The 16,736-nt window shown below is 39.7% G+C and overlaps 1 protein-coding gene across 3 annotated transcripts in view; it reads left to right on the top strand.

The window, feature by feature from the left end:
* pola1 (polymerase (DNA directed), alpha 1) overlaps nucleotides 1-16,723 on the top strand; it is a 56,350-nt gene extending 39,627 nt beyond the window's left edge. The window contains exons 35-38 of one of the 3 annotated variants that reach the window (XM_016458061.1): nucleotides 2,026-2,142; nucleotides 6,371-6,467; nucleotides 16,137-16,303; nucleotides 16,468-16,723. In XM_016458061.1, coding sequence (XP_016313547.1) covers nucleotides 2,026-2,142; nucleotides 6,371-6,467; nucleotides 16,137-16,279 — 357 coding nt within the window. In that variant the 3' untranslated portion in view covers nucleotides 16,280-16,303; nucleotides 16,468-16,723. Of the gene's footprint in view, nucleotides 1-2,025; nucleotides 2,143-6,370; nucleotides 6,468-16,136 lie in introns of all 3 variants that reach the window. The other 2 variants (XM_016458060.1, XM_016458059.1) reach the window with 2 other exon arrangements.
* Nucleotides 16,724-16,736: the final 13 nt, after the last annotated feature.

The following is a 16,736-nucleotide window of genomic DNA, read 5'->3' as shown; positions in this document are numbered from 1 at the left end:
ACTGTACATAGGACAAAGTCTCTACTGGCCATCCCTGCTGAATTGTGGATGGCCCATCCCATTGTGTTTTTATAAACAATGACATACTTTTTTTCAGTTGGCTTGTGTGTGTTCCTGTAGTCGCAATCTTTTGCTAAGCCCATGGGAACTGAAGTGTTGGTTTAGTCTTGGGCCTCCAGAGGCACAAAAGATCTGTTAAGGCAAACAGAGGGGTGATAACACCGGCGCTCCCTTCAAAATGAAAGCCAAACAGCTCACATATGTTCAGATTCAATTACACACTCTGGGTTTCCCTTAGCCCCTGGGCTTACTGCTAATTACGCAAATAACATCCGCATAAAACACTGCCCAGATGAAATTAATTGAAAAATTAAAACAAGCCATTGATTCCGATAATGCTGTGAGGTCTGAACAATAACCCATGTAGGCCGAACAGGTTTGACAGCACAGGTGGGATGACAAGACTCATCTCTGGATTCAGCAGGGACGATAAACTGACCAGTTTATCCACAGATGCTTGTAAATCAGGCAATAGAGACAAGTGAAACCAGTTTACCTTTATGTGCCATATTTCTGAGTGAAACTTGAGCAAACGTGATTATATCCCTAAGGAATTAATTGCAACATAAAATGGGCATTTCATACCAGAATTAAGTCAGACCTTAACTGAGTTTGGGGAAAAAAATCATAGCTCAATATTCTGTGCGATCTAAAAAGGGATAGTTGTGGAAAAGCTGTGAAGTTATTTGAATTAACACCTGGAACATGTAATAATGTAGAGTCATGGTGATCATGTGGGACGTACAGGTTCAAATCTGGCTTGCAACATTTTCTTGATCCAGTTCCACTCTCTTCTCCATATAATTTCCTGTCATTTCTCTAATGTCCTTGTAAATGAAGGAGGTGATAAATAGATGAATAAATAATAATAATTAAAAAATAAATAAAATCTTGGTGTAAAGACTGACAACTTCAGGAAATAAAGTGACGTGACATGTGACATGTGGCCAAGTATGGTGACCCATACTCGGAATTAGTGCTCTGCATTTACCCATCCAAAGTGCATAAATAAACTGACTTTAAAAGTGTTGTTGATTTAAAAAATATTTTTGAAATAAGTGCTCATGATTATAGTGCTCACCAGGGTTGCAGTTATTTGATCCAAAATACCATACAACTTTACAAACAGTAATATTGTTAAAATATTAGTTTAAACTTGTAAACACTTTTTTTTTTTTTTTCATTTTAATTCTTTTTTAATTAATTTATTCTTCTTCAAAGCTGATTTTCAGCAACCTTTACTATAGTCTTTAGTGTCACATTGTCTGTCAAAAATCATTCTAATATGCTGTTTTGGTGCTTAAGAAACATTTCTTTTGATTATCAACATTGAAAACAGTTGTGCTGCTTAATAAATTTTCTGGAAACTGATTTTTTTCCCAGGATTCTTTGATGAATAGAAAATTTAAAAAAGCAGCTTTTCTTTTTTAAATAGAATTCTTTGTAACATTATAAATGTCTTCAATGTGTTCTCTCTGAATAAAAGTGTTATTTCAACACAAAAAGAACAAAAAAAACATTTGTACGGTAATGTTAAAGTTCTAGTTTTATATCTAATATTGCATCTTTTCATCTAATATTGCATCTATTTTAGCATCTTTCATCAGGCCCCATTTTCCTGTCTCTATTTCTATCTCCCCCTTTCTCTCTTTTTCAGCCTTCTCCAGTCTATAGTAGGGTAGGTGGTGGTAATGCTTCAGGGACAGGTGCTCCTCTGATACTAGGGGTTTATTTAGTGCTCCGTCATTAGCAGGGCATTACCCACATTACCCCCTGGCCCCCGCTGTAATAACAGGGACAGGAAAGGCAGTGTCAGCAGGGGGCAGCTGCATCTGCTGCAGGCTGAGGCCTCACACGGCCCCACCACAGGCAAAAGCACCAGCAACCCGTCTCCTGGGGGCCGCAGTCACATGCATCACTGCCGATCAGCTTTTTGAATCTTTTTCTTTCTCTCTATTTACACAGGGTTGGCTGCTGTGTGAGGATCAGGCCTGCCAGAACCGAACCCGCCGGCTACCCATCGCGTTCTCGAGGTCTGGACCGATCTGTCCTGCCTGTCTCAGATCCACGCTGAGGCCTGAGGTACTGCACACTTTTTTTGTATACAGAAACAGTCACTTTGTCCAGATGGTGGTGCTGTGGAGCCTATGAAAGTTCTCCATGCCTCGGCCCAGGCCTTTTATTCCCTGTCCGTGTATTTTTTTTTTCCCATCGGTCACCCATGTTTCTACCCATTATATATTACTGGGCCTGTCTGACCCGTATGACACAATATGGGTTTGCTTCCTGCCTTAACAAGCTTCCTCTGATAAGAACCGGCCTCCAGTTGGACTTGGCCTTGGACTCGCTGCTTAAAAACCTGTATGTGGGGTGTTTCACTCTTACTTCATCCTGTGATCACTTCAAGCATCTTCGCTCGGTTTAGAGACACAGTGATGGACGTCCCTTCCAAAAATTAGTGTCTGTCTTTGTCCCTGTCTGTCTTCTTTATCATTTTCGTCCCTTTACCAACACACCCCCCCATCAATTCCTTCTTCCTCCTCGTGCTTTATTTCTGCATCTAGTTCTGTGGCGACAGGTTGAAACCCAAAAGGACAATTTCTCTTGTCACCATAGCCACTTAGCTGTCCTCCGCTCTGCCTGGTGAGATGGCAGTTTAAACTGCCGGCTGAATAAAACATTAACTTCCTCACCCCTCTACCGTCCCTCTGTCGTTCTGGGCTTTACAGCTCGGCTGACAGCAATGCATCTCCTCTGGTGTCTCCACGGACACAGAGACATTGACTACCATTGTATCCAGATTAAATGGAAGCGTAATAGGCACCCTCGTCTGATTGGCCAGTAATTTAAAGGAGTTGTACACAGGTGCAATTTGTAATATTTTCGGTAAATTACATTTTTTCCCTCTCCCTCGTTTTCTTTCACTGGCGCTCTCTCTCTCTCTCTCTCTCTCTCTCTCTCTCTCTCTCCGTTTTTCTTTTTCAGCTGCTTTCCCTCGCTCGTAGATCTCTCCAACCACCCCCACTCTCTGTCTGTCTGTCTCTCTCTCTCTCCCTCTCCATTTTATTGATGTACGTTCAGGCACCCATTAGGGCTTCCTTTTTTTTCCCTCTAGTGGAAATTGCAGCATGTTAATTTTCACACAAATTACAGCAATAGCAGGTATCTCTATTTGATACATTATAACAGGAGCAATCAGGGATAATTGAGTGCCTTTCAGATGGTAACCGGCGCATTCACTTCAATTCAAAGCCAGTCCATTTATCGTCTAATCGCTCTTTAAACACTGAATTTCTGGGAACAAAAATTCTTGTCATAATTTTGCTTAAGTGTATTTGGAAATCACAGTCCTTTGAGCAAGGATAATTGAAATCAAATCCCTTTCACGGGAGCTGACATTTCTACATTTCCCCCCAATTGAAATTAATTTCAAAAATTGAGCATGAATATCTTCAAATAGCAGGCAATTATACCTTTCAATGGGGAGAAATTATGTTCACAAAAAGTGGAGACATCAACTGGCGCTTCAGTTAAATGTCTTTGTTTCCCACTGTGTTTGCCTTGTAAAGATTTACATATATTGACTCGTTATGAAACCTTGTGATGCCGATCGCCTTCCTTTTCCAGCTCAGCCTGTTAAAATTAACTCAGATTGGAAGGTTTTTTTTTTTTAAGCCTCATTAAAACTGTTTGGAGATTTTTCTTCTTTTTTTCCACGTCCTCTCTTTTGCAGCTGCACAGATCTATGCGAATTGAAAGAGTAGCCATTTTCTCTGCTTCTCGGCTCAAAGAGAGGATATTATACATCCTTTACATATAAGCACCATGACCGCAAGGAGTCATTAAACTATCCGCATCGTAAGTTTGGCCAGTGATCTTCATTGAGTGTCTTTAAATGTAGCTACTTTTTTACACCCCTTTGGTCGTAGTCTTAAGGCCTCACGCTTGACACTTTCTCTTTTCCCCTCCATCCAGCTCTTCCGGCAGGCTGCGTTTGGGCTGTACCAAAGGTTCTGTGGTACGGCACTGGCTGCAATGTCTCTATCAAGGAGGGGGAGATGAGGCGGGGGTCTCAGGAGAGAGGCAATTTCACAGCTGGTTTGCTTCTCAGTCACTCGGGCCGAAAATGCTGCAGATTTGTGGAGAAAATTGAAATGGTGTCAGTACAGGAACAAAGCATTGAGCTGAGCAAAGCTGCATAAGGGAGGGGCCTCTGTTTGCGGGGTGGGGGAGTTTAAATTCAATAACGTTTGACGGCGCCTTGGTCACACCCCTTTTGACACCTGTCAGCACAGCTGTGAAGCTCGTCCTGGCCCTGCCTCGTGTGTCCGTTCACTTATTTCTTGGACTGCGTTTTTAGTTCACAATCTCCTTCGCGCGCACATGGCGACCTGGCGCTGATTATAGGAGCTCCATTATGGCCGCATTGCTGAATCGACAGGCACGGCTGTTGACCAGCCAGTGCATTATGGGTCAACAGCTGCTGGGCTCATCAGAAGCTGTAGAGGGCAATTAAAAGCCGTTGTGCTGAGGAGAGAGCCCTTGCTAAACTCCTCCGGCACCCACATCGCTCTGATTCTATGGTGACACAGAAAGACTGTGACCCAATAACAGCAATTAACATAAAAGTATAATGGCTAATCAAATTGACAGCAACAGTTGTTCATCAGATCCACACACGCTGCCTTATCAAAACAAACTATTATGAAAGAGGTAATTTCAGAGCTGAACATCTCTCTCTCTTTTTCTCTCCCTCCCCATTCTCTTTTATTCTCTCGCTCGACCTGCGCTCCTCTGGCAGTTAGACACATGGCTAACAGTAATTACAGCCGAATTTACAAACTAAACACCGTTCAGGAGAGAAGGTGGGGAGTACACTGGCTGTTTTCGACCAATCAGACAGTTTCACAGGTTCTGTGACTCCAAACTTGGGGTTTGACTGAGCGCGTGTGTTTGTCTTTGTCTGTGACAGTGGAGAATATATGACAAACACTACCTGTCTCCGCAGCTGTAATTAACACAGGTGATTCTCCATCTTTCCCTGATTGAGCCGCACCAATCTCATTACGCTTCAGCCTTTCATTTTCTCCGGGACAATAACACGTAGTACTAAACTGCATCGGTATGATTTTAGCTAATTGGTTTTTCCCTTTTCTTTTTTTAGTTATATTGAATATGCAAAGGAATAATCAGCAACCACAGCGTATCTAAAGAATTGGTAAAGAGCTTTGAATGTTAAAGTAATAGTTTTACTTTTTATAATGAGCAGGTCTTAAATTTTTGTGGAGAAATCTACCTCTGATACACAGTACACAGTGTGTTTAAAACAGTGCCAAATTGGCCCTCAGCTCTAGGTTTTTTTTTAATTTATTTATTTTTAACAAAATTGTCTTTATTTATACCAAATTTGATGCCACAGTAAAAACTGTGCAATCGAATACATTATCTTTTATAATATGAATGTGTTTATTTAAAACATTACAAAACAATATTTTTTCTTTTCTTAATTTGATTAATTAAACCACAAAAAACAAACAATGAACAGATACAGTCACCACTGCTTATAAACGTCGCAAATTTCCAAATGATATATTAATACCATATAGAAATATTTAAGTACAGTTTTACAAAAATGTCTTATCGCTCTGTGAACTGGTCACAAGTACATTTTGCAACCATTAACCAATTTTTTAATGTTCAGTACAGTGTAAATTTGTAATATTATGCATTAGTATATTATGTGATTTGGATGGGATTGCTGGGTGGCAGGCCAACTTCAATGTAAAATCAGTCAAAAGCCATTGTCTTTCTCCTCTTCTTGGAGAATCATTTTTGTATTAATCAAACAATATTCGTTTCATTGTGGCTGGTTTGCATGGGTGTACTGAATTTAGTCGGTTCTCCCAATATTCTTACACTTATTTTATTGAAGCATTGGTTTGGTTTGTGATTCATTTCACATCAGTGCAATGGAATTTGTACTTGTCAGAAGTCCACAAGAAATCAGTCAAGAGCCAGAGTAAATGGCTGAATGCAGTTAAATGTTAAATTCCATATGTTATATACCTGTAATGGTGATGCACAGTTTTACCGAGCATTTTGTCCGGAACCAATAGGTGAAAGCTATTGATTTTGGCCTTTATTTAGCCTGGTTCTTGGACCAACTTGAAAACAAATCATGTTAACCTGTCTTTTTTTACCTTGTTTTGTTTCCCAGAAGCATAACCTGGGAGTTTTGTGTATGTCTCATCACCCTATAAGTTGTAATAACTGGTCTAATCTGTTTTCTTTTTTTTGTTTTTTATTGTAGTATTCAGAGAAAGCCCTCTACAACCAGCTGTGCTTCTACAGATTCATCTTCGACTGGGAATACGCCTTCAAAAATGTCCTGTCGACAGAGGATAGACGTAAGACTTTTATCACTAATTATCTTGGAAATTTGCTCACAAACATCGCCCATAAATACTCGTCCAGCACTTTTTTCCGACTCTGCGCACACTTACGCGCACACACCTCACAGCGGCTGGAGGCGGCCACTAGGTTGGGTTAAGAATCCTCAGCTACTCGAGTCGACAGCCGTAATTCAGGAGACGGATTCAATCACAGATTGGCGCGGTGCGGAATGCGAAGCCGTCCAATCAGTTGGAAGGAAGAGGGGAGTGAGTGAGAGAGAGCCTCCTCTCATCCCGTAGGCCCTCGGTAATAGCACTGGCTATGTTGATTGAAAACAGTTTTTAGATTTTGGAAAATGATAGGGCGAGTAATTGGAGAGAAGGCTAAAGGATAGCCCTTCATAAATAATGGGACATGGAGCATATGTTTTCAGCGGGTCGTTGGAGGATCCGGACCGCTCACGGCCGCCGCTAGCCGAGCCGTGGCTACTTACCCACAATCCTTTTTGATTGATGTCACTTGATTAAAAAGGACCTCTTGGAATAGACTTATACATTTATTTATTTATTTTTACATGTGCCGATGAGGTTCCGAGCTGGGCGCGAGAGCCGTAGATAAATATAATGTGTAATCAATAGATGACCACTCAGAATGTGGAGCAGGCCGAGGGGAGAGTGTATCGGGGGGTGGGGGCCTAACATGATTATAGACTTGGCTTCTCCGGGGAATTTTATTTCTTTACTTTTTCCAGACTGTTGTTTCTGCGAGTAATTGTGGCCAATCTGCGGCATTCTGTCAGCCACACTGCCCATCACTGCAGCCGGGGCTCTAATTCCTGAACGAGTGATTTTAACCCTCTAGCCCTGATTTTCACCAGGCGGAATGAGAGGTGACGTTACTCCTCCTGTCCTCCTCCTCCTTTTTTTTTTTTTTTTTTTTTCTTCGCAATTGTTCTCTGAAACCATTTGTTTATTCCATTTATTATTTGGACTTTTTCATTTTCTAGTTGCATTTAGTGTCACGCGCATCTTTCGTTATCTTCGTGCTGTATATACATGTAGCTCCGGCATGTACACGTGTATATTGTAGGATTAGTAGAGGACATCACACACGGCTTTGAAGTATATCCTTGGAACGGTTATCTCCCCTCTCACTATAATACTACACATTACTGTATTATAGACCGCAGGGTTTACAGGGGTCTAGGGGTGAAATTACAGGGCTGCATGGCATTTACTTCCTTTTACCTGGTCCAGTTTCTTATTTAGACCCTGGGATGTAACTTTGCTGTTATAGGGGTTCTGAATGTACTGTCTCGCACTGGGCACCTGTTCCATTACAGCATCCTTGTATTTATATACATGATGAAGATACGGCAGTAATGTTGGTTTCCACCTGGAATTGGTAAAATACTAGCCAGCTGTGACTTTAAACATTTAATGGTCTCACCATTAAGACTTTCACCTAAACCAGTCAGTGAAGAGCTAGTCTAAACACCGGTTAGTAATGGTGGTCACAGGTTAGTAACGTTTACAGTCTGTTTTTATCGTTTTTATTTATATAATAAAAATTATTCTCTGTGTATATGTATGTTTATTTTCAAGTCCCAAAGATTAAGCTTTGAGTAATATGTATAATGCAATTTAATGCTGAATTTGTGTTTTTGTAATTTGTATTAGTTTTTTTTTTTTAATATCTGATTTTTATTTTGATTTCAGTTTGTTTATTTTAGTTAAACTTAAGTGACACTAAACAAAATTGACAAATGTTGCCTTTTTTGTATTTTTATTTTATTTCAGTTTATTTCAAATTGCATGACCACAACTGGTGGTCTCAACTCTTTGCTCATAGATGCGTAGATCAGTGAGACTAAAAGCAGGTTAGTAATGCCAGTCACATCATGCGTGTCATTGGATGGTCAGCTGGTAAAATGAAAATAATCATAACGTGACCATAAACCACACAAGGGCTTAGAAGTTTGTGTTTGTAGATCTTTCTAGAAGCTTGTTATGCTGCACCACCAAAGTGTGTTTTCTTCAATGCATTTGCACCGATTACAAGAGCGCAGCGAACAAAGGTAGAGGGTTGAGCTGTGGTCCGCCGCTGTTGACGGCGATGGAAGTGCTCGGGAGCGATAGTGGAATAAAGTACAGTTCAGAAAACTTTTAGCTGCCCTCTTCCCACACACACATACACGCACGCCTTCTCGTAATTTACCAACCACCTCCCCCTCACACCATGAGACATTTAGTGTCGTATCTGCCAGATTTTCTGTCTGTCTCTGATGACGGAGGAATTGCTTTTAAAGTGGGCATTATGCCAGACCAGCGGCACAATAGAAAAACCAATCTTCCCCCTATTCTGTCTGCTCCGCTGTTATTGTGGAGCTTTAGATAACTGGAGACGTACGTTGCTGGTAGATTGAGCAAGAGAGAGCTGTTTCTGCTGGACGCCGAGGCTGGAGGTTAGAAGTCTCCAGCTGTCTTCGGTTGTGGTCGCTGGAAGGCGTCTGAACAATGAGAAGGGGTGAATGAACCTTTTGGTCTGTCTGGGAAGTTAAGCGGAGTTAAAATAACACGCTGCCTTGAAGGAGTTTGTTTGGACGGGCTGCAGTGTGTCGTCTTGGCCAGGGGTGGTGCTGTGGTTTGGTTCTGCTGGGATGCATTGCAGGGCTGTGATGGAAGGAGGGCCGTGGTGAATTCATCCCTCTGTTGCTTGATGGTGAAATTGCTGGTCAGTGCTTTATCCATTTGCAGTCTTTTCCTTACTAGATTACCTGATTCCTTCAGAGAGAAAAGACTGATGGAAATTGGCCTCCCAACCCCCCTTCACACAAATACACACTCACACACACTCTCACACACACACACACACATGCACACAGAGAGTAAGGTAAAGGAAAGAAAATGCCTTCTCTCAAGTATCTATATCCAAGGAAATCACTGTCTGTAACCTGTCCCCTCACCTCAGCTCACAATGCCAGATTCAAACCACTGAAGATGCTCTAACGCCTGGTCCAATTGATTTTCATCTCAGTAATGTTTAAAGTTGGGTTGTCGTTAATCAGTTATTTTTTATTTACTTTATAGTTAATGCAATTCTCAAATTTTGTATTTTATACTTTTTTGTCTTTCGAAATGCAGTTTTAGTTTTTTTTTACACGTTTTAGTATTTTTATATCGTATAATAAATTTAGAATTTAATATATACATATTAGGGTTGTGACGGTGAGGAAATTTTCCCACCGGTTAATCGACGTGTGACAACACCGGTAATACCGGTATCACCGTGGGGGCGGGGGCGTTCCCTCTTTTCCTGCTTTCCTTTGCTTTTAAATAGCTTGTAAAAGCGGCGTGCGCATTTTACTTTCACTTTCAAATAGCGGCAATTCGGCATAAGGCAATTGTTCATTTTTAGTTTGTTTGAATTTTCCCTCTTTTCCTCGCTTTCCTTCGCTTTTAAATAGCTTAAACGCGCCGTGCGCATTTTACTTTCACTTTTGAATTCGCGGCAGTTCAGCGTCAATTGCTTGAATGCAACAACAAAATACAATGTCAAACTCACTTTAGCCTATATATAAAACAGAACTTTTATTATAGGGCAGGCTATGCCTAATATAAAATAAGAAATAACTTATATAAAGTTTAAATAGGTATACAAAACTGGAAATAGGGGGTCGGTGCCGCGGTGGGCATGTGACGTAACCGGTGTTGCGGCTTAACACCGGTATCACCGTCAGTGTTAGGCAAGCCTAATACATATATGTAGTATATATTATATATGTAATATATTAGGGATGTAACGGTATTATCAATATCGTGGTATCACAATAGCGAAACTGTCTCTACATCATCGTGGTCACATGACGATATAAAACGATAGGTCTTCCGGGCAAAAAGTGTAGTTTCTTAAATATATTTAAACTTCTTATTCTAACATAAAAGGTCTTTAAAGTTGTGTTTGGGCCATTATGCTTTGGCACAGTATCTGTCAAACTAAATAAAACCAAAACACACTATGGCTTAATCCCTTCATCAAGTCTGTTTTCACTGTGCATTTTAAAGCGAAGCGCACACTTCATTTAATCAATCAGCTTGTGATGCTGTGTTTTCCATGCCTCAGAACGGCTCAGTTCGCAGTGAATGAAGTGAACTCGTTATTGCATGTGCTGTGAGTTTAGCGTGCGTTTGGGAACGCAAAAGCCACCAGTTATGCTTTTTCGCGGCAGACGATTACAGCATTTCACTAGATTTGTATTGAGACATGTTTTTGTTAGCCTGTTTTCACTGAAGCTGGGGTTTTCCATCAAAATTAAAGCTTAAAAGTGCAGTAAGAATTGCTGACAGCTAGCAGTTTAAATGGTTAATGTTACTGCAGTCCAAATTCAAAATATCTCTTTCAAGTGTAGAAATTAGGAAAGAAGTATTGTAATTTCCCTACTGTAATGTAAAGAAAAAATAATATACCTATGAAATATTAATTTTCATTTATTTTACAGTGCAATTGTTTTACAATATATGGCTATTACTGTCATTGTTGTTATTATATTCTAATTTGTTTGGCTTCCTAAAACGCCAGTGTGAATGTAATTTAGACTGAGACAGTAGCCTATACCACAACTAAAAAGAGGGTTGAGTCCCCTTTAAAGTTCAAGGTACAAGTCAATTCACTGACTTTTTTTTTTTTTTCTCCACTGACGTTTTCTTAGTTAAGAACATGGGTTGGAGCTCTTAATTTTGAACCCTCAAAGTGAATTAGATAGAATAATTTAACTTTAACCCTAAAAAGGGCAAACCCATAAAGAGACATCAGAAAATTAATTTAATGCTATTTTCCATCTTATTGGGACTCAAATAATACAATTTCATGATTTTTTTTTTTTTTTTCAAAACTTTACACTTATATTTGATTTTAATGTTTGTATCCCCTAGGATACGTTGCTCCTTTGGGGGTATAAATTCACTGGAAACAACACTTGTTTATCAATGCTTGTTACAGCATGGTTGTAATTCCTGAATGTTTTGGAGTACAGACCTAACGTTGGTCTCTTTTTAAAGAAGACACACAGCAGATTATTGCTGAAGTGAAAGCATTCAAAAAAAATAAAGTATGAAAAAGTTATAAAAGTTTAAGTTTACAGTAAAGATAATGTAGTATACTAATTGTTTTTATTTTATATAAAATATATATTTTATAAAATATGTTGCACTCTAAAATTGCTATCAAATCAAAGCCATATGTCTAACCGATTTATGTTCCAAATTTGAAGTTGATATCACAAAAATTGTGGTTCCTGTGAGATTTTCTTTTGACTGTCAGCCCTTTCCAACGATATGTGTTTTGTCAAGATTACAAAAAGATTTGATTTTCTAAAAGTAAAACACAAGCCACAAAGTCACACAGTCTATAATTGTGTTTTATTTCTTGATTTATACCCCTAAAAGGGTGACGTATCTCCCGAGATACAAATATTTAGAGACAGATTACAAAAAATATATGCATTTAATTTATAAAATTTCAATGTAAACCTAATAAGCTAATGCTGAACAACAGCTTTTTAAACAGGTAAGTCCCCTCCAACATGTGTAAATATGTGAACTAGATCAACTTTTATCGGAGGGTGAGTAGATTTCCCACTACAGGTGCCCATGCAGGTTTAAATGCTGCCCGTGAGCTAAACAAAGAATGGAGAAACAAAAGTCACCTCATCTAAATATTCACAACAAACACCCTTTCAAGATGAAACCAAGAAATGAGACCTATGCTTTCACTGCTTCTCCCCACAGCTTCTCAAATGTTTGTATCCCCCAGGATACGTCGCCCCTTTTAGGTTTAAAATGTACAAAATGTAAAAAATTTTCCCCGAAGTCTTCATTTGTCTTTTTTTTTTTTTTTTATATTGCGGTAAAATATTGTACTGTTATGAAATGGAACAAATTAATATTTTGAATAAGTCATTGAATCAGTCATTCAAACTGGAAAAAAATTTCATTCAAATTGTTTTTTTTTTTTTTTTTTTTTTTTTATATTGCGGTAAAATATTGTACTGTTATGAACTTTTTCTCCCTTTTTTTTTTTGTCCAAAAATAATATTTTTGTATGTATTGAACACAGACACTTGTGCATCTGTTCATATTCAGAATAGCCATTTAGAGGTCAGACCAAACAAAATGCCTATATCAAATTTGACATGCCAACCAGTTAAGTAAATTTAACAGCGTTAAACTAATTACATTCAACTGATTTTTATTCAATTACGATGAATTGAATGCATTCAATTTTAAGGCACCTCTATACCTCACTTTTTGGGCAAATTCTACCGTAACGCACATCTACAGACCCACTGCAGTCTCTGGCCTTCTGACAGTAAAAATGAATCAAAAAGTCCCGTTTGACTCCCATGATCCTCCTGTCCAACCTCCGTCACCAACGTTCTCAGCGGCTCCTTGAGCGGATTATATCGCACTCATGCATTGTCTGCACGCAGCGTGCGTGGGGTGCTTTTTCTTTGTGTATATCGGCGCATACGCGTGTGTGAAATGAGACATTTAGATGCAGACTCGGAGTCTGATCTACATGTAAACCACAGTCCTCCGCCTGATTGCAGCTACTGAGTTAAATGTGGAGGCAATTTCATGCACGGCAGGAGTCCTTCCATAATAAAACAGTTTTTTCTGCAGTTTCGAAAAAATTAGATATCCCATATCAATGACTTCCAAATCATGTTGAACTCTGATTTCATTCTTTTCATGAAGAGCAATTCATAACGTCTTTTAGGCAAGCCCTTTTGCTCCCTCCGTTCCATTTCCTCCTCTCTCTCCTGCTCTCTGCATCCGTTGCTCTCTGTATCTCTTGCTCTTTCTAATTCGCTCTCCCTCTCTGCCTCGTCTCCTCTTAAGTGTGGGCAGTGTGATTATGTTCAGGCAGTAATGTAATTTCACTGCATTGATAAAATAGAAATTGTCCTTTATCTGTGTACTGATAGTGCTCAATTTGCAGGCGAGCTCCTCTGCAACCTCTTCAGGGCACGACGCGTGTGCCCTCCCCCAGCCCTCCTCCCCCACGCTCTGCCTGCCTTGAGCTGCTGGAAATCCGCGGGTGCGATTGTCAAATCAATTATTCATTCTGTGCAATTACACTCGCACAAAGAACTTTTCTCTGCTCGGAATGATGATTAAATTAAAAGCTATTCCAGCTGCCTGATAACATCTAATAGAATATTCATAAGCAGCCCAAATGGAATGTATGATCCCCATTAACTTCATCATGCTCACTTAATTACATGCTTGTTATTGTATTTACACCTTGTTAGAGCACATGGAAGCTGATACACTCTCTCTCTCTCCGGACTGTCTTCGCCGTCCTCTGTCGCACCCGCCTTCTCTTTTTTTCATCCGTTCTTTCGCTCCGTATTCCACTCTTTCTTCTGTCTGCTCCACTTTTTTTCTCACGTCATCCCTCACTATCTCTTCACATCTTTTCTCCCTCTTAAAAATGCTATTTATTTTAAACGCGACCCCTGCCGGGCCGGGAGGGAACGCAAGGTCTCTGACAACCTCTGTGGCTTTTAGGTTTCTTTTATACATTCTGCACACAGTGATTGAGGGAAAAGAATGAAGAAGAGGAGAGGAGAATGAGGGAAAGAGAAAAATTAATTACATGCTTGTTATTGTATTTACACCTTGTTAGAGCACATGGAAGCTGATACACTCTCTCTCTCTCCGGACTGTCTTCGCCGTCCTCTGTCGCACCCGCCTTCTCTTTTTTTCATCCGTTCTTTCGCTCCGTATTCCACTCTTTCTTCTGTCTGCTCCACTTTTTTTCTCACGTCATCCCTCACTATCTCTTCACATCTTTTCTCCCTCTTAAAAATGCTATTTATTTTAAACGCGACCCCTGCCGGGCCGGGAGGGAACGCAAGGTCTCTGACAACCTCTGTGGCTTTTAGGTTTCTTTTATACATTCTGCACACAGTGATTGAGGGAAAAGAATGAGGAAGAGGAGAGGAGAAAGAGGAAAAAAATTATTCTCTCCCACCTTTCAAAAATGATGACATGATTGCTTTCCCTTGATCATGCATCATCATCTTTCTTCAGCCCCCCCTTTTTCTTTCTTTCCACAGGTAAATAGTCCCCCTCTCCCTATTCCATGTGCCAGCATTCTGTTTTCTTTCACGTCTCTTTCTTCTTCTAGAGGTAAAAATGTGTGCACGATAATGGTAAGCAGCTCTGCAGATGGTGCGTTTGGAATGCTATCCCCCTTTTTTGATGTTCGTGTTTGGCCACTTTCTACGAATTGACCTTTCTTCCCCCATGGGGCAACTCTGTAACTCTGTTTGCACTACACCTGCTAATGGAGATGGACTGTGATTGAGTCCTAGACCACCAGTTGGGTGTTCAGCAACATTTAGGAGGCACGGATTCAGTCATCTTTCAAGCATAAAAAACGTTTTGTGTTAATAAAAGGTGCAGGCCCATATTTCAGCCTGGGCATTTACATATTCTCAAGGTACATTCATGTAAATTCTCATCTTGGCTCTTTCTTCTCAAAGCAAAGACTTGCTTTTAACAAAAGTCTTTGGTTAAAGGCTTTTGATTCAGTCTGTAATTCTCATTCAGTCCTGCTAGCCTGCCGGTGACTCCTCTATCGTCTCTATGGTATTGAAGGCCCTCCTGATGGGATAAATGACCTTGGATATCGACCCGATTGCATGACCCCATGGCCCCCTGGCAAAAGTGTCTATTTAGCTTCTGCAGACACCTAGCCCCTCTCGCCAGCACTCTAGCCTAAAACTGCCTGGATTGCTGGTTCCTTATCGATTCTCAAAGACTTTCATTTGAAATGACACTTGATAGACCTCCTCAAGCACATGTCCTTGAGCATAGTTCGATATTATGCCTGATATTTTTCGTTCCGTATCAGTTTTGACTCGTTATGGATCGACTCCAGCCCTGCCTGCTACCGGGCTCGTGTGATTTGTAGTTGCATGTAGGTGGAAGTAAATAAATATCTGATTAAAATATATTTGTAGCCAAATGTATGGCTGGAAAAATGTCATATGGTGACGTACTTTCATAAAATACTGTTTTAATATATTAAGTTATTTAGTATAATCAAAACGTTTTGGTATACACTACTTGTCCTTTTCAGTAGAGTTTTACTAGTGAATTTGATTTTTTTTTTTTTTTTTTTTGGCCCCTTTGGGTACTATAAAATGCTAGCTAGTCAAGCTTTACCTCTGAACTCATAATAAAAAATTTTTAAAAAGTTTTTTTTTTTTTTTTTTAAAGAAGCTTTTAACTTTTCTTTATTATGACATTCAATAAATGATAAAAATAAAATTTTGCATCTTACTACGGATTTTCACTATCACTTTGCTACAGCAACTATATTCTCTTTAAAAACAAAATATTTATTATGAAATGCAAAGTAATTTTTTTCCATAATTTTAATAATTTTATTTTAATAGTTTGGCCTTAGCAAAATCACAATGTGTCAGTTATGTAATATTGCCTTTATAATATCATGCTTTTTATTTATTTTTGATACAGTTTAAATGGATGTTTATACATTGAAAATATATAGCCTCTTTTATGTTTTAGGTAAGAACAAGGGGGATCATAATGGCAACAAAAGGTTTTAGAAGTCTGGTGATTTAAAATTTTGTCTCATTCTCTTCTCAGAGAAATTCAAGAATAGCTGGAAAGAAGAAAAGGATGTGTACAAAATGCTGAAGGATGTAACCGACACCGTCCTCTCCACAAGCGGGTACTCTGAGGTCAACCTCGGCAAACTTTTCCAGGCCTTTACAGCCCTCAAGTATTGACCAACTGTCCTGAAGCGAACCTGGGTAATCAAATATGGCATAATATTTATGCTTATCCTCCCACCAAGAGAAACCGTACAATGTTATGTTTTCATCTTTTAATTCCTGTCTGCTGTAAATACACCTTGTGATTCTGTAATCTATGCTATTTTCTAGCTCACTCGCTTTGCATTTGTAATCCCTGACAGCGTTTTTGTGCCTGATGGCTTGGACATGAATTAAGGTCAAAGGTGACGAGCTCACAGTCAATCTGCATGTAATCACCAAACCTTTCCATGTTTGAGCACCTGTCTCTCTCTCTAATCTGTGTTCTTGTGTCCCATCCCATTTAGCCTTTGTCCAGGTCTAATCGATGATGAATCTGTGGTAAAATGGCCATGATAAGGGGCTAAAGACGCTCTCAACACAACCCAGCCCCCCACTCCCCCGGTAGCACCACACACACGGGGGTTTTAGA

This window comes from Sinocyclocheilus anshuiensis, unplaced genomic scaffold, assembly GCF_001515605.1.
Source record: "Sinocyclocheilus anshuiensis isolate Anshui unplaced genomic scaffold, SAMN03320099.WGS_v1.1 scaffold1100, whole genome shotgun sequence".
NCBI lineage: Eukaryota > Metazoa > Chordata > Actinopteri > Cypriniformes > Cyprinidae > Sinocyclocheilus > Sinocyclocheilus anshuiensis.
This window is presented reverse-complemented; position numbering and strand designations above follow the sequence as displayed.